We start from the raw sequence: 19,624 nt of genomic DNA, 5'->3' as shown, positions 1-19,624 counted from the left end.
AGCAGCCGCACACACACACAGACGGGTTCACGCGTGCTCCCGGGCATACTTTGTCCGTAGGGTACAGGGCAGGTGCCGTCCTAACGATACCAGGGACGATCGTTTCCCCGTCCTGGGGGCCGGACGTCTGAGAGCCTCCTGAGGCCTCTGTCCTCGCGTGGCCTCCCTCTGCGCTCCCTGGGGTCTCTCCCAGAGGACGCCAGCCCTTTGGGATCAGGACCCACGCCTCTGACCCCATCTAAACTTGACCAGCACCCCAGAGGCCCCTTCTCCACAAACAGCCACGTTGGAGGTCAGGGTTTCAACCCAGGGATGTGGGGGCACAGTCAGCTCCTAACACCTGCTGTGCTCACACACCAGCACACCCCTGCGTTTGCACTGATATGCCCGCCACATACGCCTGCACACCAGCACACGCTGCCACACGCTGGCACGCTCGCCGTGTGGGCACAGGGGCCCTCAAAGCCTTGACCACTGCCTCAGTCGGCTAGTTTCGGATGCTTGGGCCAGGCACCATGCCCTGGAGTCTGGGGCACTGCTGATCTTCCCCCGAGCCGATGCCCAGTAGAGAGTAGAGGCTCCAGATGGTGTGAGGCCTGTCTCCTGAGCAGTGTGCTGCCTCGGTTTGCCCCTCTGTTTTGTGCACCCCTTTGCTTGGGGGTGAGGATTGGCATGAATGTCGCCTTTTGTGGGAGGCGTTGCAGGGGCAGCTACCTGCTCGTCCTGAGGGATCTGCCCTGCCCTGTACAGGGAGAGGGGTTGCCCAGAAGGAGCAAGCTTGTGGGGGGCCCCGAAGACTACCCTCATCCAAACGGCTTGGTTGGGCTGGGCAGAGCAGGAGGGTACCCAGTGTGCCCAGCCGAAGGGACTCCACGTCCCCGGTGAGATGGGGGCAAGAGGGGTCCAGTGTGTGGGGGTGCGGACTAGATGTGCAGGCCCTGCTAGGGGTCAGGCGGCTGCCGGTCCTCCCTTTGGCCCCAGGTCTGCTGCCAGCCGGCTGAGCCTGAGGCTACTGGGCGTAGTTGAGGGGATGAAGGTCCTGCGGCCCAGGGCAGGGGAGAAGCCCACAGCCTGGATGGTTGCTTCCCAGACTAGCTGTCTTCTTGCCGCCAGCCCAGGTCAGGGGTCCCCAGCCCTTCCTGGGCCTCCTTCCTCCTGGTCCCCTCCTCCTCTCTCCCTCCCCACCCCTCCTCCGCAGCCCTTATAGCCACATCCTGCAAGGAAAAACCCCAGACTCCTGCACCGCCTGCGGAGATGAGGATGTTCGTGGAGGCTCAGCAGCCCAGTGGGCCTCGCTCAGCCCTCCTGCTCCTGGGACTAGTGCTGGGCACTGCAGCCCAGCTCACCTGTGTGGGGGATGCCTACCCCAAAGACGGCAGGTGCTGTCATGACTGCCCGCCAGGTGAGTGGCCTGGCCACAGAATTGGGGGAGGGGTGCCTGTGGGTTCATGGGGACCTGAGACCTGGGGGTGGGGGTCATATATGGGGATGGGCGTTGGGGAGAGGGGAACTTGCAGCTGGGGTCCTGGGACGCGGGGGTCATGGGCTAGCGGGCTTGGGCTGGTAGAGTGGGTGACCTGCAACCGGGCCCAGGACCGTGGGCCGCCAGGACCGGGGTTGGGGGTGCCAGGCCAAGCTGACTGCGGCCCGCCTCCCACCGCAGGTTATGGGATGGAGAGCCGCTGCAGCAGAGGCCAGGACACCAAGTGCCACCCGTGTCTGTCTGGCTTCTACAACGAGGCTACGAACTACGAACCCTGCAAACCCTGCACACAGTGCAATCAGAGTGAGCCCCACCCCAGCCCGATCCCGGGACCCCCGCCCGAGTCCCTGTCGCCCCGCCCAGGCACTCACAGGAGGTCCCCACAGCCGCAGAAACAAACCCCAAACCACAGTGGGGCCTGCTGCACCACGGAGGCCCCCTAGGAGCCCCTCCCTCCTCCCGGGGGGCTGAGGCCACGTGGAGTCAGGCAGGAGCACGTGCCTGCCAGTGGGCCTTTGGGGGTGGTGAGAGCCGCATCCAAGCGCCACCGAAGGTCCTGCTGTGGGCCTGACGGAAGGTGGGACGGGAGGCTGGAACTGCCACGGGGATGCGTCCCAGGGGCCACGTGGCCAGAAGGAATATGGCATCCAGGGACTGGAGAGAACCGGGAGCTGCCCGGCTGCAAGGGGGCTGCTGGTCCGGGAGCCCTCAGCCTCGGTCCTCCAGCCTGCCCGGCAGCCCCGGCAGCCCCGGCAGCCCCGCCGACTGCGCCCGCCTCACCTGACCCCCAGGAAGTGGGAGCGAACCCAAGCGGAGGTGCACACCCACTCAGGACACTGTCTGCAGCTGTAAGCCAGGCACCGAGCCCCAGGACGGCTTCAAGCGTGGAGTCGGTGAGCCCGGGCGTGGGCGGCGTGTGCCTGAGAGGTCAGGGTCTGCGTGCCGGTGGGGGCCTCGCGGGCTGTAAAGGAAGCATGTCTTCTACATCACATGCTATCACTTCCCACTGCACCCCGCCCCCCCCCCCCCCCGGCTCAGAGCAGGTTCCTTCCCCCCAGCAAACAGGCCATGCCAAGAAAGGGGTGGGGGGCACCTGGGTCAGGGCCAGGGGGTGGCATGTGGGCAGGGAGGAGGTTCTGGAGGCTGTGGTGGGGGAGCGCCCAGCCCTACCGAACTAGCCCCCAGCAGCTGCTGCGTCCAGGTCCCCGAGGTGGGTGGCAGTGGAGGAGACTGTCCTGCTGTCTTTGTTGCAGACTGTGCCCCGTGCCCACTGGGACACTTCTCCCCAGGTGACAACCAGGCCTGCAAGCCCTGGACCAAGTGAGTGACCTGGGGGGCTCCTGGCCCCTGCCCCCCCCAATGGCCCCTGTCCCCTCATGACCCCTGGCCCCACTGTGCTGCCCGCCTGCTCGGTCCTGGTCCAGCCTGACTGTTGGGTTGGAGTGAGGAGTGCATGAGACTCTGTCCCAGGCCCTGGGAGTCTGTGAGAGCCCTGCTCATCCACAGCTGCGGCCTCCACGGCGGGGGCAGCAAGAGAAGAGCAAGGGGGTGGGTTGAGAGGGCAAGGTGCGGCTGGAGCAGCTTGGGAGGAGACCGTGTGGGGAGCAGAGCGAGGGGAGATGGGGAATGACGGTGTGGGGCAGGTGGCCCTGGGTGTGGCCAAGGTCCCCTGGGGGGTGTGGGGGCCTGGGCAGGGTCCTTGGCCCGTCCCCTGGGTGGGAGTGTGATGCTGCCTGAGGTGATCCAGTGTGGATTGCCCATCGCTCCCCACATCTCCCTGGTCCTGTCTCAGTTCTGGGCCCATCCAGTCAATCTGGGAGGAGTTGGCGGGGGGCGGGGGTCGGGGCTCTGGCCTGATCGACTCCCCTGCCTTCCTCAGCTGCACCTTGATGGGAAAGCGCACGGTGCGGCCAGCCAGCGCAAGCTCGGATGCTGTCTGTGAGGACAGGAGCCCCCCAGCCACACTGCCGCGGGAGACCCAGCGCCCCCCAGCCTGGCCCCCCACCACCCAGCCCACCACGGCCTGGGCCAGGGTCCCACAAGAGCCCTTCACACCCCCTACAGAGCCCCCCAGGGGTAAGGGGGGCTTGGCCTCACCCCAGCAGGGCCCTCCCCAACCCCAAACAGAAGGGGCGTGGGGAGAGAGGGATGGGGTGGGATGCCCTCTGCCCTCATGGAGGCCCCCCAGGGGTGGACTCCTTGCTCTGGTGGACCCCACCCCAGCAGGCCCTGCCTCCCCACAGGCCCCCAGCTGGCTGTTGTCCTGGGCCTGGGCCTGCTTGCCCCCATGGCGGCCGCGCTGGCCCTGCTCCTGCACCACCGAGCCTGGCGGCTGCCCCCCAGTAAGTACCCTGTGTGGCCCCAGCCCAGACGGCCTCCCGAAGGGCTGAAACCCTGACCCACCTCCCACCTCTCGCTCTTCCCCCCGCAGCTGGAAATAGCTTCCGGACCCCTATCCAAGAGGAGCATGCCGACGCCAACTCCACCCTGGCCAAGATCTGAGCAGCTAGCGCTCCCACGCCAGGCTGGGAGCCCAGAGGGTCTGCTAGACATTGAGGGGCATCGGGGGTGCCCCCAGGTGCAGGCCGCCACACCCCATCACCTGGGTGCCCTGTCACCCCGCCACCCCACCCTGCGCCGTTTTAGGTGCTCCTGGGCTGGCACCCAGGGCTCTGCTACGTATGCTGTGCATACTTCCTGCCCAGGGTGGTGGCCCCCAATAAAGGACATTGGCGAATGTGGGTCTCTGCTGGATGCCAGTAGCCGGGGGCCGCACAGCCGCGGAGGGTCCCCGCTGGGTGCCGGCGGGCCAGGGGCCGCACAGCCGCGGAGGGAGCGCAGGGGCTGTGCCCATTCTGGTGGGAGAGGGATCTCCAGCCTAGGCAGGGCTGTTGGGTAGGGAGCTCAAGTGGACCCCACTCAGAGACCGCAGGACCCCTGTCCTCACCCCTTCTCTGAGCATGTCCCGGCACCTGCAGTGGGGCGTGGAGGCCAAAATAAATGTCCTGGGAGGATTAGACAACCCAGCAGCTTGTTGGGGGAATCCAGGAGCCGCTGCTCTGAGCCCCTAAACCTGGGTGAGTAGGCCCCAGGCACCCCCAGCGAGCCCACAGCGTGGGCACTAATGGGAGCAGGTAGGAGACCGGAGGCCCTGGCCCCAAAGGGGACGTTCGAGGGCAACCCTTCAGGTCTCTGTGTGTCCTTCCAGAGCAGAGAGCTCAAGAGACATTCTTTCTCGAGGCCTCTCGAACTGCATGCCCCACCAGACCTGCCTGTGTGTTGTTGGTAGTGAGCAGTGAAGGTTGGGTGTCTCCACTGCGGGAAAGTAGAGATTTCCAATCAGGCTGATCCTCAGTTTGCCCTTGGTGTAAACAAAAGGCCTCAATGCAGAAAAATCCCAATGCCCATCGACAGTGGGGTCCCACTGACCATGACTTGTCCATGACCATGGCGCCCCTCCGGCTGGGGTGCCAGGCCAGGTAGAGAATGTCCTTCGCAGCTGCCAGGTGACCTGCAGCCAAAGGCACCATGGCGAGCGTGAGACTCTGGGCCCTGACTCTGGCACAGCCCTGGACACCAACCCTCCTTGTTTCCTGGGCCATCTTGCTCCCCAAGGTCGCCCCAGAGGCCCGTCCAACCTGTCTTCAAATCTCTGACCCCTCCGCCCCTGGCCTGAACACTGCAGAGGGAGGACAGAGCCGTCCCATGTTCATCCACACTGAGTTCCCACGGTCTTCTGGCGTGAGCCTCAGCAGTGACCAGAACAACGTAAGCCGTGCCCTCGACACAGGCAGCAAACCCGCACCCTTGACTGGGGGACAGTGGTTCCCAGGACAGCACGGAGGCTGTGGAGAAGTGCTATGGGACCTGGTGGAGGGGGCAGGGTGGGGGCAGGGGAGGGGTCAGATCCTGGGGCCTTCCTCCCCACACCTCCCAGCTCTTCCCTCAGCCAGGACACCCTCCCCTTGCCTGGCTGCTCCATCCCTGCTGTGGGACAGAAAGATGGACAGAGTCACCTGCTCTTTGTTTCTACACCGACCCTAAGCACACTCTTCAGCCCCTCACCCCCTGCCAGTCTGCCGAAAACCCTCAAACTTCCTCCGCCCCAGGCCTGCCTGACCCCCAGGCCTGGGTGATGGAGCTGTGGCCCTGCCCAGTGCCCAGTGTCCCCCAGCCGCCTCTCCCCGGGGGCCCCTCCTCCACGCCCCCACCTGTTACCCCATCCGCCCTGATGTCAGAGCCCCATCTCCACACACCACCACCCTTCTGGTTACTGCCTGGACTCCGTGAAGGGCCCTCCGCTAACAGGAACAGGGGTTGTGTAAGTTGGAACGAGTGATAACGTAAAAATGTGGTGAGCGGCTCAGAGTACTGGAAAACACAGATGCAGATAAGGATCGCCTCTCCCTTCACTGCCCAGCCGTGGAGGCTCCACGCATCCCCGCAGCCTGTGACTGGGGCGGTGGCGGGGGGCTTCCGGAGGAGCTGGAGCAGGAAGGCAGACGCAGGCACTGACATTTGGCTGATGTCACCCCTGCCTTTTGAGGGGCCTTGCTCATAAGCCACTATCTCTGCGGGCATTTGACGTGGGCCCTTTGATTTCTTGCTGCTGTGGGTGGCAGCCACGGAAGAACCTTCCTCTCCCACTCGCCCCGGGGCCCTTCCAGGGGACATTTCCTGCCCAGAGCTCCTCCTGCCCAGCTCACCTTCACCCCTCCCCACCACACACTGCTTCCAGAAGCTTCTAACTCTGTCCCTGCTTCCAGAAGGACCAGCGGACACTTGGGACAGTCTGACAAGCATCATTTGTAGGGTATTGATCATATTTTCCTGGGCCACAGTACATCGTGCGCTAACCAGAATTGGGCTGACCCGGTACTGCCACAGACCTGACCCCTCAGGTCTTTGAAGTGAGTGGTGGACGAAGGTCTAGACCTGCTGGTTCTGTGCGTGGAGTCCCTCTCTGTCCCAGCGCACAGACACACGTCCCGGTGTGGGAGCTGAACGGAGATCTCAGGGCCCCTCGGAGCCTCGGGCAGCCTGGAGCTACAGCCCACCCTTGAGCCCCCTCCCTCCCCTGCACGGCCAGGCTTACCCCTCTGGGGAGGGGCTGTGCCTCCTGGGACTTGGAGAGCTGGGTCACAGATGGCTAATTCCTGTCATTTCCCTCAGAAAAGGAACAGCTGCCCATTGGCCAGGTGGCAGCTGCAGGTCCCAAAGGCCAATAGCACAGCTGTCTCCACACCTCCAGCCCTGGGGGTATAAGCCCAGTCTCGCTCCTGAGACCCTGGCCCCAGGGAGGCTTCCTGGAGGAGGCAGGGCCCCAGAAGCCCTCTGTGCACACGGGGAAGCCGAAGCTCTGAGGCACCAGGGACAGTCTCACGGTGAGTGGGAGACTGAATTTTCTGTGGTTCGAGGGCTCGGTCAGAGGCTGGCCCTCCACACCCTCCAGGATGACCAGATTTGTCTGGAGAGGTCTGGGTGGAAACCAGCCCAGCAGTTAGAGCTGGGACCTGAGCAGGGCCACCTCTGGGCCAGAGCTTCAAGAGATCAGAGGTGTGGTCAATGCCTGGACTGCTCCTTACCAGCAACCTTCCCAAGATCTGAGGAGGTCCTTGGGTTGGGGGATGTGGGGGCGCTCCCCTAGAAGCCCTAAGCTACGAGCAGGTGTCAGCACCGTGCATGCACGTGTGTGTGTGTGTGTGTGTGTGTGTGTGTTGGGGGGCCACCATGTGCACCTGGAGCCTGGTCAGACCTTGTTGGCCAAGTGAGGGCGCTTGTCCTGATCCCCAGAAAGTGAGGGGGGGTGTTGTCCCAATCCCTGGAGAGTGGGAGGGCCCCTTCGGATCCCTGGAAAGTGGGGGGCCTCTTGGTGTGGGGCTCTGTGCTGAGGATCAGCAGGCAGGACCATGATGCTGGCAGATGTGGGCTCTGGGGTGTGTAGGTTTCAGAGAGGACGAGGGAGTTGGAGGAGATCTTTAAAAGCCCATGGGGCCCTCCTGAGGAAGCTGGAGCAGGGGTAGGGGACCCAGCCAGACACCGAGGGGGCACAGCGAGGGAGCAGCCCTTGGCCAGACTGTCCTTCTGGGGGGTCCCTGCAGCAGCGCACCTGTGGGCACTACCCTCCTCAGGGTGCTGTCTGCCACTTAGCATCCAGCACCCCCACAGGCAACCCTGCCTTCAGACCTGACAGGTTACAGGTTCCTCCCCCTTCCCAGTCCTGCCCCAGCCGTAGTTGGGGATGTAGGCTGTGTTCAGTGTGCCCCTACCCACCATAGACACACATTTGGGGGCATATTTAGTTTCTGGGTAGGAATTCCTGGAGCAAAGTTCAGGAACACTTAGGAACCCCCAAGGCCACCCCCCCCCCCGCCCCCGCACACCAGTCTCCTGGAGGCCCCCCGCCCCCACCCTGTGTGGTTGCACTCTGCAGCCTGCTGAGAGACCACCTCCGTGAGATACAGCTGGGCTCAGTTGACTTAAATTTTTTTTTATTATTTAGAGCAGCTTTGGGTTCACATCAAACGTGAGGGGCAGCTGCAGAGATTTCCCACGTGCCCCTGCCCCCAGGGGCCATTTGTGACGTTGGACACGCGGCGCGGACAAGTCGCGGTGTCGTGGGCTGCCTGGTCTGCCAGAGGGTCGCGCGCGGCCGTGCATTCTGTGCTTTGGACAAAGCTCTAACGACACGTCGTCACTGCAGTCACTCGCGGTAGTTTCCCTGCCCCGGAGCCCCGGCGCGCCGCCTGCCCCGGGCATTGTGGGCTGCCAGGTGGCACAGGGGGTCCGGATGGGAACAATTTCTCTGCCCTCCCTGCACCTCGGCAGAGGCCCGCAGCCCGCGGGGCGGGGTCTGGGCGTGCCCGGATGGGGGCGGGGCGGGGCCCATCCCCTCAAATCTCGCGGCTCCGTCCCGCCATGGGTGCCATGGAGGCGAGGGGCGCGCGCGTGGCCCTGTGCGGCGTCACGCTGCTCTGCGCCGTGGGCCTGGGCCAGCGCCCCGCCGGGGGTGTGAGCTGCGGCCCCGGCCGCCTTCTGCGTGGAACCGGGACGGACGCGCGCTGCTGTCGCCTGTGCGCCCGGGGTAAGGCGCGCGCGGGGAGCCTGTCTCGTGGGGCAGCAGCGCCGCGCCCCCTCCCTGTGCTCAGACCGGCTCGACGGGGCGGTGGGCAGACCTTCTGGGTCCAGAGCCCACTGTCCCAGGGCAATGGGTGCGGGGGCGTGTGGCAGCGAGGAGCTCAGCTCAGGCAGTGGCCCAAAGGGGGGTCAGGGGCTCGGGGTGTGCAAGCCTTCCCCAAGGCGAGTCTTGGGTCCCAAGGTGGAGGAAGGCCGCGTCTGAGCTCTTCCGGAGTGGCCCCTGAGCCGTTGGCTGTCACTCAGGCCCGCACAGGTTCTGCCCCAGCCCCTGCCTCTGACCTGCATCTGTGGGTGAGGGCCAAGCGGTCTGTGCCAGCTTGGGGACAAATACTGCAGGGAAAGCAGCCCAGAGCGTCACCCTGCCGGAGCCTGAGGGTCGAGAAGGGCGGTCTCTGAGGGTCCCACGTCTCAGTGCAGCAGGCAGGGACAGGCAGGAGGAAAAGGGGAGAGGGAGTAGGTCCCCCAGGTGGCCCCCTTGTCCAGCAGGGATGTGTTCTGGTGACATGCCAAGTCACAACCACCCTGGGTGGGAGCAGCTTCAGGGCAGTGGGGGACACAGCCAGGCCACATGATGGAGGAGCTAGGTGCCTAGGAGGGAGGGAGACAGCTGGACCCCACCGGGGTCCTGGCTCCCAGACAGGTGCCCTCTGCCCCCTGGGGCTGCCTGAGGGTGGATGTATGGACTGCCCTTCCCTATATCACCCCATTCCCTCTGGAGGGCCCCGGGGCGGGGCGTGGGGGGAGTCCTGAGGAGGGAGGGGCTTGGCTCAGCTGCTGAGAGGGCTGGCTTTTCTCTTGCTCAGCTGAGGCTTGTCCTGAGGGGGACTGCACGTGTGTTGAGCCAGGGTACCACTGTGGAGACCCCCAGTGCAAGACCTGCAAGCACCACATTTGCCCGCCGGGCCAGGAGGTGCGGCCTCATGGTAAGTCACCGGCCTGAGCGGGTCCATGGGTTTGACCAGGGCTGAGCCAGAGCTCATGGACCGGGTGCGTAGCCAGTGCCATGAGGGTGGAGGGAAGTGCTTGTGTGTGGAGGGCACATGCAGGTTCTCTGGGCAAGCAGGCACTGGCATCTCGGGTCCTGCAAGGCCCAGGTGGGTGGGGCCGCTTGCTGCTTGTTGCCATAGCTCAGATGTGAGTCCTAGCACCCGGGCAGCTTTGGGGAGTCCTTCCCTCTCTTCACCTGGGTTTCTCCTTCCAGCTCGAGGGTACTCCTCAGGGCTGGTTGTGGGGAGTAGTGGGGGTGTCCAGGGGCTGTCTAGCCCTCAGGCCCCGGCTCTGACGATGCCCCAGTCCTCCACGTACCCTGAGCATCGGCATGCGGACAGTCCTGTCAAAGCTAGGCCTGCCCCCTGTTGCCCTGTCTGGGGGTCAACCTTTTCCTGAAGGAGCAGCTCAAATCCTCTTGGGGCCTGTTTACCTGATGGGACGGACACAGTGTAGCCAGAGGGGCATTGGGAGGTTGGGTAGGACAGGGTCTAGGGTCAGCTGGGGTGCAAGCCTCACCTCCTCTCTCTGGGACCCTCACTGACCTCTTGCCCTTCAGGCTACTGGACCAAGCATAAGGCCTGGCCTGATTCTTGCCTGGTTTCTACTTCCACCCCCTCTGGGCTCCCTTACCCTCCGGCCTCCAGTGGACAGGCCCCTGCACTCCCCTCTGGCCATGTGCCACACAGCTCTCCTCTCCCAGATTCCCCAGGAACCTCCACTCAGCTCAGGGTCCCCCCAAGTCTGCCTCCCCCACAGATGCCTGCCCTGGAATGGGGCACACCTGGGCACTGATTCTGGCCAGGTCCCAGTCTTGCAGGCATCAGAGACCTCTGTCCAATGGATAAGGTGTGTGGGAATCATTCTGCTGTGGACCCAGGCCCCAGATGGATTCCCTCTCATCTACCCCAGCAAACCCCGGCTGTCTGTCTGTCTCCAGGGAATTTCAATTTCGGCTTTGAGTGTGTTGACTGTGCCACAGGGACCTTCTCTGGAGGCCAGGAGGGCCGCTGCAAACCCTGGTCAGAGTGAGTCCTGGTGGGACCCTCCGGTGGCCGGCTGGCTCCTGAGGGAGGGGCCTCTCCTGTCCTTCCTGGTGCGGTGACCCACACACAACTCAGAGACGGCAGCCCTGCGCAAGGGTTGCTTGGGTGGCTGAGGGCTGACCGAGGGCTCTGTGTCCGTGTGTCCCAGCTGCTCCCAGTTTGGGTATCCCACCGTGTTCCCCGGGAACAAGACACACAATGCCGTATGTAGCCTGGGGCTGCCGCCCGCTGAGCCGCACGGCCCGCTGACCATCGTCCTCCTCACTGTGGCCGCCTGCATCCTGGTCCTGAGCGCAGCCCAGCTTGGCCTGCACATCTGGCAGCTGAGGAGGCAACCCGCGTGGCCCCCAGGTCAGTTGTGCCCCCCGGGGTGGGAGAGGTAGGCCCTTGGCCTGCCCATTGACCGAAGCCCCTCTGCAGAGACCCAGCTGCCCCTGGAGGCACGGCCGCCAGCCGAGGATGCCTGCAGCTGCCAGTTCCCCGAGGAGGAGCGGGGCGAGCAGCTGTCGGAGGACAAGGGCCAGCTGAGGGGCCTGTGGGTGTGAGGCTGGGCTGTCGTCTGCCGCAGACCCAGAGCCAGACCCTCCCGGGAAGCGTCCCAGGGCTGACCCTCGGGAACAAGGGCTCTGCACCCTGCCGGGGGGCCCCAGCTCTGGGCCCGGCCCTGCTCCCCTCGATGGCGGAAGTGGGTGGGGGATGGTGACAGTGGCCAGTCCCCCAGACCATCCAGAAGAGGCAGCGGCTCTGGCCAGACCCTATGGGAGATAAAGCCACAGCCATGGCTGCTTCCCTCCCTCGCTGGCCCTGTTGCGGGGGGGCGTCTATGGGCCCCTGGCTCCCAGGACAGGAGGCTGTGCCCAGTGCGGGACTTGGCTGCAGGCAGTGCGCAATAAACACTTGTCCAGTGACCTGAGTGGACGTGTTCTGGGGTGGGAGAACAGAGAGACAAGCCCCCACCGCCCGCCAGTAGCCCCAGTCTCCTTCCAGCCTAGGTGGGTCTGGGGGTGGGGCAGAAATCAGGGCCATTCCAGTCCTGGGCACAAGCACTTAGCAGGGACCATGGGACTTGGAAGGCTTCCTGGAGGAAGGGCACCATGATGGACACTTGTCCTGTGTGCCCTTTTGTGGCCCTGTCCGAACCCCCTGCCCTGGCAGTCTGTTTGGCACTCTGGGACAGCTGGATTCTGTGTCCAGTCTCTGGACCCCTGCTGCTCCGGACTCTGGGTTCTGTGCTGGTCGCACAGCCTGCTGGCTCCTGGGGGTGCCTGTCCTGTGTCATTCCGGCCCCAAGTCCAGGGCGAGTCACTTTCTACACGCAACTCTTCCTGGTCGGGAGGGCAGCCTCTGAGTGGCCTGCCTTTGGCCCCCACCCTCTCAGCAAGCCCTGCTGCTTGCCTCCGGCACCTCCCAGGTTCCCTCTCCCTCGGGGCATGGTTCTAGGCTCTCGCCCGTTGGAGGCGAGCAGTATTCTCCCAGCCTCCCGGCAGGACTCCCTTTGATAAGGACTCCTTGGCACAGCTGTCCAGGGTGTGGCAGGCAGGCCCGTGGAGGCTGGTCTCGACAGTAGGCCTGTCAGGTGCCAGCACATCTGGGCACGTGCCCACAGCCCCCGTGCTCCAGGTCCCCCACGCCCCCCTTCCTACCTGCATGCTGCCCAGGAGAGCCCCTTGGCTCATTGGCCCTCACCCCCACTCAGTCCCGATGGGCCGCAAGGAGGTGGTGGAGAGATCTGCGTGTGTCGCCAACAGGGGCATCACCCCCACCCCCTCCCCACCTCGGCTTGGTGCAGCCACTTCACCCCTGGAAGGAGGGGTGTTGACAGCTCCTTCATGATTCTCCTCACGTGGGGAACACTCATCCTCTCCGTGCCTGCTGGATCCTAGGCTCCGGGCACTCCCACAGAGCCCAAATTCCGGGTGAGGATCCAGGTGAATTAGCTAATAAATGAGAAAATACAGGTGGACTGGCTGGATGTCAGGGGACAGTGGGAGATACCATGCTGTGTTCTGGGAGACCCCCCGGCAGACTTCTCTGGGACTTGCTGGCCACACTCCCGGCCCCTCTTCTGTCTCCAGGCCACGTCTCCTGCCTGTCAACCCCTTGTTCCCCTTGCTTCAGGAAGCCAGCTCTCCTCCGGTCTTACTCTTGCCACCCGGGTCACTTGACGGCCCCACGCCCATGGGATGCTCAGGGCTGTCCTGGACCCTCCACAGGTGCTTCCCCAGTCTGCCCTGGGGCAAAGGGCTCCCCAACCCTGGCTCAGCTGTCTTGGGGGGGGGGTGGTGGTGGGGGTGAAGTCAGGTCGTCTGCAGTCACGGATCTTCCTGAGAAACCACTCTGGCCTGCACACACCCAAGTCCTGAGGAACCTCTCTGTCGGCTGACTCAGCATGGAAACTCCCCATGGGGGGGCCCCATGTGGGGTGACAGCGCCCCGACATCAGCGCGAGGGCGGCACAGAGCAGGGTGGGAGATTCCAAGGCCCAGGTGGAGGATGGGGTGGAGGCTGGATTCAGGCAGCAGCAAAAGAGGGTGGAGAGTGAGGCCTGGCTTGGTGGGCGCGGCAGGAGGGGTCTGGCCCTGAAGATCTCAGGGTTTTGGGAGGGCTCAGGGGAACCCTTGTTGGTGCTGGATCGGCCCCCTTCTCTACCCCTCCCCCACTGCCCCTCGCAGAGATGCCCCCTGTCCTTCAACCCAGCTCCATCTGCCCACCCCTGCTCCCCTCCCTCCTCGGAGCCCCCAGAACCCCATGATTTGCAAGCTTGGCCTGGCCCTGAGGCACCCCAGCTCCCAAGACATAGAACAGGGAGGGAGCATGTGGAGGGGCTGGGTCTCTGTGATTTATAGGACAACTCTTAGGTGAAAAGAGTGTGCAGGGCCCTGGGGGCACAGGGGCTGGAGAGTCAGGTGGAGACCCCAGGGCATGGGCAGGCAGGGGCTACCACCAGGGGTTTTAGGTAGGTGAGGCCTGAGCAAATCCAAGTTCTGGGGGACAGAACTGTGGATGGGCAATGGAGGGGGGCAGTGCCCAGGGCAGTGTGGGGAAAGGGTGGGGGGCTAGTGCTGAGGTAAGGGGCTGCTGAGAGGCTCCTGTCCCCCTCCTACTCAGCCCAGCTTCCTGGGGTGGAGGCAGGTATGGGCCCACCAGCAGAGCCTGGCAGACCACCTGTCCTCCTGGGTCACTGAGCCCTGAGAGAGACCCCATCGTGAGACTCTGCCCAGGCCAGCTCTAGACCCCGCACTGCTTCCCCTGAAAACCCCACCCCACAGGACCGGCTAGTCAGCTGTTCTGGAAAACCACAGTTCCTCTCTGTGGGGTATGAGTCTCAGATAAGGGCCTGAAGGCCGCCCTTGGTTCCCAGAAGAGCTTCGGGCCACAGCAGCTCCCCACCCAGGCCCCTCCCCTCCCCTTGCTGGAAAAGGTCCTTTTTACTGAGATCTGGACTCAGCCAGTGTGGGACTCCCTTGGCAGGACAGAGGTGGAGACCCATCAGAGCTAGAACTGGACACTGGCCCCTCTCAGCCCCAGGCCTGGGGCACTACAGGGAGCTGTCCTGAGGCAGGTGGTCTCCCACTACCCCCAGGTGCTGGGATGTGCACCATTGATAAAATAGGTCCATGATGCCAGGCCCGGCCACGCAGGGGCTTTGACCAGGATGTGGGGCCATCGCTCTTGGCCACCCTGCCCCCCACCTCGTGGTTTCCTGAGCATTCATGAGAAAGCCACTCTTCCTGCTTGGGGCTGGGCTCTGAGGTCAGAAAAGGACTGGCTCCCGGGGGTGCTACCCTGTGTTTCAGTAAGAGGCTGTGCTGGGGTGGAGAGACAGCCGCCTCCGCCCCCACCTGGCTCATGTTTCCAGGAAGCTTTGGGAGCTGAGGTGCTTTCCAGAGATGCCGATTCAGCCAGGGCTGCTCCAGACCCCTTTCTCAGACACACACTCTCCACAGGAGACAGCTTCGGGATGTATGTGGGGGGATGTCCTCGGGGTCCTTGGGGCTCCGTGGGATCTTTGGCTGAAACAGACCCATGGCTGCTGGGAGGTGGTCAGCAGACCCTGCGCTGTGTCTGCCAGGGGCGGAAGGAAGTCCCAGTGGGTGCCAGGGGGAGGGCCTGTGCTGGGCGGTCCTCTAGGTGGAGGCTACGGGGATGGTGGGAGTCCCTGGGTGAGAGCAGAAGGCACTGCTTGAGTTCCCCACCCACCAGCAGGACCCCAGGACTCACCCTTGGAGGGGGAGTGAGGGAGAGGGAGGGAGGGAGTGTGTGGGGGGAGGTAGGGGTGTGAGGGAGGATGGGGTAGGGGAGAGAGAGACACCGAGCTTTCAGGAGCCCACGTTCCCCTCCAATGACAAACTCCAGCCACAGTGGCACCAGGCCGGTCCCAGGCACCCGGGAAGCCGTCCCTCCCCTGCTGCTGAGGCAGGCTCCTCGGGCCCCTGCAGGACCCCCGACCCCCTCTTCGGTGCCTGCTGCCCATCATGTCGTCTGAATACTGGGATCCACCTCGTACCTCCAGATGCTCAGGTGTCCCACGGCACCCCGAACTCCACCTCTGGCCTTCCTTTCCCTGGGGGTCCTTACAGTTCCGGCTGGCAAGGGCACGGCAGGGCCAAATGCGAGCTGGGTGGGGCCAGGGGAGTTTCCAGATGGGGGGCAGGGGTGTGGCCATCACTTCTGGGGTTTGGACAAACAGCAGTGGTTCTTGGGAAACTTCATTTGTTGACATATGGGCTCTCAAGGGAGTGCCAGGGACCCAAGAGCAACAGACAGGCCTTTGGGGGAGCCCCAGGAGGGCAGGGCAGGCTGTTCCACCAACATACACTCCTCTTTACATTGCACCCACTCATCGGGGAAAGCAAGCCTGTCACCGAGGCCTCAGGTCACTCTGAGCGCCATGTTGACATTGGCAGGGAAGGAGAGCTGGAATGCACCATCTGGGCCACATCAAGAACCCCGACACTGTGTAGCGCAGTGGCCCAGTGGGCAGGGCTTGCAGGACAGATGGGATGTCAGGAAGGGCGTGGGAGAGGCCTGTGAGCTGGGACGTGGGGTACAGATGCCCCAGGGGGGTATCAGGAAGTGTGGAGTGGCCTGGATGCTTGCAGGGAGCATAGCAATGACCCCAAGGATGCAGTGTATTTTACAGAGACCTGGGGGCACTCAGCTTGCCCAGGAGGCCACTGCACTCCACCCCCATGGAGGCTGGTCTTCTTCCCTCCCTGGCCTTTTGAGCACAGAGCCAACAGACCCAGCTGCACAGCAGGCAATGGCTGAGCTTGGCCCGTCTCAAGGGTTGACCACCAGACATGCTGGGAGGGGCTGAGGGTTCCTGGCCCCCAGGCCTATGGTGATAAGTTTGTGCTTCTTGACTTTGGTCTGGGGACCCCATATCCTAGGCCACAGCAGCAAGATGATGCAGGGGTGCAACAAAGTGCATCGGGGTGGCAGGGGTCGGGCGGGTGGTCTGTGAGTGACTGGATAGGTCAGTCCCTGGCCCCAGGCCTGGGGGCTTTTCTTGGCGCCCCCGCCTGAGACACAGTGGTGCACAGTGCCCTCTAGTGGTACTGTGGCTTTTGCTTCCCTGGGAACGGAGCTGCATTCCCAGCAGAGCTGTGGCTGGACAGCAGACCCCTGTGGACCCCAGGTCCCGCCTGCACTCCAGTGTAGAACAGAGAGTGGGTTCCAGCCGGTCAGGAGGAGAGCATTGGTGACTTGGTGGTAACTATTTGCTGAGATGAGGGCAGGGTGTGTGAGAGGGAACAAATGAGGAGGTGTGCAAGCTGGTGGGGGGGTGGGGGGTGGGATGGGGTGGTAGCTGGGGGTTGGGCTGCCTGCCTGGACCCTGGGATCTGGACTGGGATGGGTACAGGTGGCTGGGGGGACAGGGGAGAGGGGATTATGGCTGGCTCTGGACACTTAGTGGTAGCAGGGGACCTGGACACATCAGAGGCCCTGAATCTCTCTGCATCCTCAGGGCTGGGCCCACGAGGAATGGGAACACCTGAAACCACGCATGGACTGGCCAGGGTAGGGCCTCCCTCGGGGCTGTCCTGCCATGGCCACGTGCCCCTCACCCACGGCCTAGGTCCTCTGGGCTTCTGCAGTGCCGGGCCTGTGGGATCGTCAGGGACCCTGGGAAGCAGAGGGGAGTGCAGAGCCCAGGTGCTCTGAAGGCCCAGAAAGGGGCTGTGCCCGGGCAGGGTGAGGGCAGCGCCAGGGTTGGGTGTGAGCGAGTCCTCCTTTCCATGGGGACCCAGGCCCTTTCCTGGGGATCAGAGAGTCAGGCAGTAGGGGTCGAGTAGGGTCCTGGTCAATGAGAGACACAAGGTGATAAGCAGGAGCCCAGGAACTGGTGGGCTTCCCCATGACAGAGGCAGCCCTATGAGGGCCGAGTAGGAGGCTGTGGGGAGCTCATCTCCTTCTAGTAGGACAGACTTCCCAGCCCCCTCCCCCAGCCCCCCCACCCCGGCCGCCAAGGACTGGTCCCAGCAATGGAGTAGGGACTTGTGGGGCAGAGGGAAGGGCGTTGGGTCCAGGGAAGCCCCCATGGGAGCGTCTTGGGGAGCGAGCGTGGGGAAGCCTGGGGCATCCAGGGGCTGCGGGCCACCTGATCCGCAGCAGAGGCCGTTTGTAACAAAGTAGCCTTTATAGGTCCCGAGAGGGCGCTGGTGGCCCGCCCGCTAGGAGCCGCGGTGACCCGCGTTCTTGCGCTCCTCGAGCTCCTCCTCTGCCAGACCCGGGGAGGGCTCTCGCGCCGGCTCCCCAGCGCCCGTTCGCCGCCGCTCGGCCCCGGGCTCCCGGCTCTGGGCGCCGTCGGGGCCAGGGCCGGGCGGTCGGGGCCGCCTCTGCGCGGAGGGTGGCCGCCCGTGCGCGCCCCCGGGGCTCCGGGGTAGCGCGGGCCTGCGCGCGCCCGGCCCGTCGGCTGCGCTGAGCAGAGGTGGCGCGGAGCAGTCGGCCTCGCACGCGGGCCGGGGCGGGGGCACCGGCGGGCGGAGGGCGCTGCGGGAGCCCCCTAAGCGCGGCCACAGGTCCGCCTCGCCGTTGTGCAGGAGCACGAAGCGGCGCTGTGACCGCAGAGGCAGCATCTTCTGGTTGCGCAAGCTCTTCTGAAAGGTCTCGATTGCCAGGTCTGGGGAGGCGTGGGAGGGGGTGAGTTGGTTGGGGGGACATGGGAGGGGCAGGGACTCAGCCTCCCCAGCATCATGGTTGCGGGGCTGGGGTGGAGGTTCTGGGGACAGAGGAGGAGGTGAGGGAGTGCTGAGAGGCGGGACCCAGGTGAGGATGAGGTGGCCCGCACCAAGTTAGTGGGGAGGTTGGGCAGGGACGCCTTTCTTCTGCAGGGCCTGAGCAGAGGGTGGGGTTTCCACGTAGGCCCTCTGGATGTTGGAGACCTAAGTTTGTAGGCGTCTGAATTTGGGGAGAGGGTGGGGTGGCACATGCAAGCCTGGGCAAGCAGTGAGGGGCCAGTTTGAGGGTTCTGGGGGCTGCACGAGGGCCTCACCCAGGGTCTCCATGACCACGCCTGGAATCACCTCCTTCAGGACTTCACAGTTGGTGTGCAGGGCAGGGTTGGAATTCATCTCCAGCAGCCACACCTGGGCCCAACACTGGTTAGCATGGTCCCCACACATCACTTGGCCAACAGGAGGCTGAGGCCCTGGTCCCCATTAAGTCGAGTGATCCTGGGCAGTCCCTTCTTTTCTGTGGCCTCACTCCTATTTGCCCAAGGGGCTAAGGCTCTGAGGGTCTGGCCTTGGGGGGCGCTGCTCCAGCTGCAGGAGCTTGGCAGGGGGTGGGGGAGTCTGACTGTAGACTCCACCCCATGGGCTTGCCTGAGTGGTCAGGATATGCACACATGGCCCCTGTCTCCTTGCACCTGCCTACCAAACCCCACCTGCCCTAGGAAACCTCAACAGTACCTTGAAGTTCTCATCAATCAAGAAGTCACAGCCAATGAGGTCAAAGTAGCCCAGCTTGCAGTGGAGCTTGGACTTGACAGCCTGGAAGCAGTGGGCCATGATTTGCTGCATCCGCTTCTGTGGGTGGGGCAGGGAGGGGGTGACTGGATGTCACCCCCTGATTACACCTCCCAGGCCTGAGCAGCCACAGCCACACCCCTCACCAGCACTCCCACCTGTGTCCTCATCTGCTCTCTCCTATCCCCTCACTTGGGCTCCCACCTGTGTCCTCACCTGCATAGCTACACCTGCTCACACTTTCACACTGAGTCACAGGCTCACAGCTAGAAACTCATTCACTCTTGTTTTATTCCTTCAGCAAACACGGGAAGCTTCTCCTTCATGGCAGGTACTGGGGTTCAAGAGTGAAGAGAACTTTGAGCATCTCACTCAGAGCAGGAGAGATAGAAAACAAATGTGACACATAAATCACTGTATATTTTGGGCAGTATATCAGGCAATAAGTGCTGATGAAGAAAATGAAGCAGGGTTAGGGGTTGGGGGGTTCTAGGGTAGTTGTTGCAAAAAGGGGTATGGGGTGTTGGGCCTCATTGAGGAAATAGTGAGCAGACTGAAAATTGAATGGAAGGTCTGTGGGATAGGGCATGGGAAATTTGGGGGAAGAGCAACAGCTGTAAGTGCAAGCATGCCCAAGGTGTTGGGGGAACAGAGTGAGGCTGTTGTGGCTGGAGCAAGCTGGAGGGGCAGTAGGAAATGAGTCCAGAGTGGTGCCAGTCATGTCATGGGGGCATGGGAAGCACCTTGCCTTTCATGCTGATATCAGAGCTGTTGGAAGGTGGAGCACAGGAGGGGTATAACTAATTCATGCCTAATAGGGTCGACTGGCTGTATGCTGAGAGAAATGGAGGGGCTATGAGGAAGTTGTTGCAATAATTCAGATGCTAGAGGTAGTGGGCTGGATTCTGAATATATTTTGAGGTAGAGCTAACCTGATTGGTTTATGAATGGGTTATGAGCTAGGGAAAGAGTTATCTTTAAGTGTTTGGTCTGAGAAT

The 19,624-nt window shown here is 63.6% G+C and overlaps 3 protein-coding genes across 4 annotated transcripts; 2 read left to right on the top strand and 1 right to left on the bottom strand.

Moving 5' to 3' along the window:
* The first annotated feature begins 978 nt into the window (after positions 1–978).
* Positions 979–4,263, top strand: TNFRSF4 (TNF receptor superfamily member 4). Its single transcript, XM_006751208.3, has 7 exons — positions 979–1,402; positions 1,664–1,786; positions 2,275–2,376; positions 2,737–2,803; positions 3,363–3,559; positions 3,727–3,825; positions 3,915–4,263. Exons 1-7 carry the CDS (start codon positions 1,255–1,257, stop codon positions 3,983–3,985), a joined length of 807 nt encoding a protein of 268 aa, XP_006751271.2. The 5' UTR covers positions 979–1,254; the 3' UTR covers positions 3,986–4,263.
* A 68-nt stretch (positions 4,264–4,331) lies between these two features.
* On the top strand, positions 4,332–11,561 carry TNFRSF18 (TNF receptor superfamily member 18). Of its 2 annotated transcripts, none has more exons than XM_081817257.1 (6): positions 4,332–6,867; positions 7,986–8,567; positions 9,424–9,543; positions 10,548–10,629; positions 10,802–11,004; positions 11,074–11,561. In XM_081817257.1, the coding sequence occupies exons 2-6, from the start codon at positions 8,351–8,353 to the stop codon at positions 11,196–11,198; spliced, it is 747 nt and encodes a 248-aa protein (XP_081673383.1). In that variant the 5' UTR covers positions 4,332–6,867; positions 7,986–8,350; the 3' UTR covers positions 11,199–11,561. The 2 variants fall into 2 exon arrangements, with proteins under 2 accessions (XP_081673383.1, XP_030878382.2); XM_031022522.2 differs by having other exon boundaries at positions 6,393–6,867; positions 10,548–10,635.
* A 4,531-nt stretch (positions 11,562–16,092) lies between these two features.
* On the bottom strand, positions 16,093–18,706 carry TTLL10 (tubulin tyrosine ligase like 10). Its single transcript, XM_081817258.1, has 3 exons — positions 18,570–18,706; positions 18,152–18,245; positions 16,093–17,779 (listed from the first exon to the last, which is right to left on the bottom strand). The coding sequence occupies exons 1-3, from the start codon at positions 18,678–18,680 to the stop codon at positions 17,331–17,333; spliced, it is 654 nt and encodes a 217-aa protein (XP_081673384.1). The 5' UTR covers positions 18,681–18,706; the 3' UTR covers positions 16,093–17,330.
* Positions 18,707–19,624: the final 918 nt, after the last annotated feature.

This window comes from Leptonychotes weddellii, chromosome 4 (genome assembly GCF_054177405.1).
Source record: "Leptonychotes weddellii isolate Sample4059 chromosome 4, ASM5417740v2, whole genome shotgun sequence".
In the NCBI taxonomy this organism is placed as follows: Eukaryota; Metazoa; Chordata; class Mammalia; order Carnivora; family Phocidae; genus Leptonychotes; species Leptonychotes weddellii.
The sequence above is the reverse complement of the archived record's forward strand: the minus strand, read 5'-3'. Positions and strand labels throughout refer to the sequence as shown.

Bases quoted from the DNA above. Each gene is read 5' to 3' on its own strand.
- TTLL10 (XM_081817258.1), bottom strand. From the start codon at position 18,680: ATGCAGCAAATCATGGCCCACTGCTTCCAGGCTGTCAAGTCCAAGCTC. The intron at 18,246-18,569 runs GTACTGTTGAGG...TGTTGGGCCCAG, and splicing joins TGATTGATGAGAACTTCAAG to GTGTGGCTGCTGGAGATGAA. The intron at 17,780-18,151 runs GTGAGGCCCTCG...ACGCCTCCCCAG, and splicing joins CGTGGTCATGGAGACCCTGG to ACCTGGCAATCGAGACCTTT.
- TNFRSF18 (XM_031022522.2), top strand. From the start codon at position 8,351: ATGGGGGCGGGGCGGGGCCCATCCCCTCAAATCTCGCGGCTCCGTCCC. The intron at 9,544-10,547 runs GTAAGTCACCGG...GTCTGTCTCCAG, and splicing joins CCAGGAGGTGCGGCCTCATG to GGAATTTCAATTTCGGCTTT. The intron at 10,636-10,801 runs GTGAGTCCTGGT...CGTGTGTCCCAG, and splicing joins CGCTGCAAACCCTGGTCAGA to CTGCTCCCAGTTTGGGTATC.
- TNFRSF4 (XM_006751208.3), top strand. From the start codon at position 1,255: ATGAGGATGTTCGTGGAGGCTCAGCAGCCCAGTGGGCCTCGCTCAGCC. The intron at 2,377-2,736 runs GTGAGCCCGGGC...TCTTTGTTGCAG, and splicing joins CGGCTTCAAGCGTGGAGTCG to ACTGTGCCCCGTGCCCACTG. The intron at 3,560-3,726 runs GTAAGGGGGGCT...GCCTCCCCACAG, and splicing joins CCCTACAGAGCCCCCCAGGG to GCCCCCAGCTGGCTGTTGTC.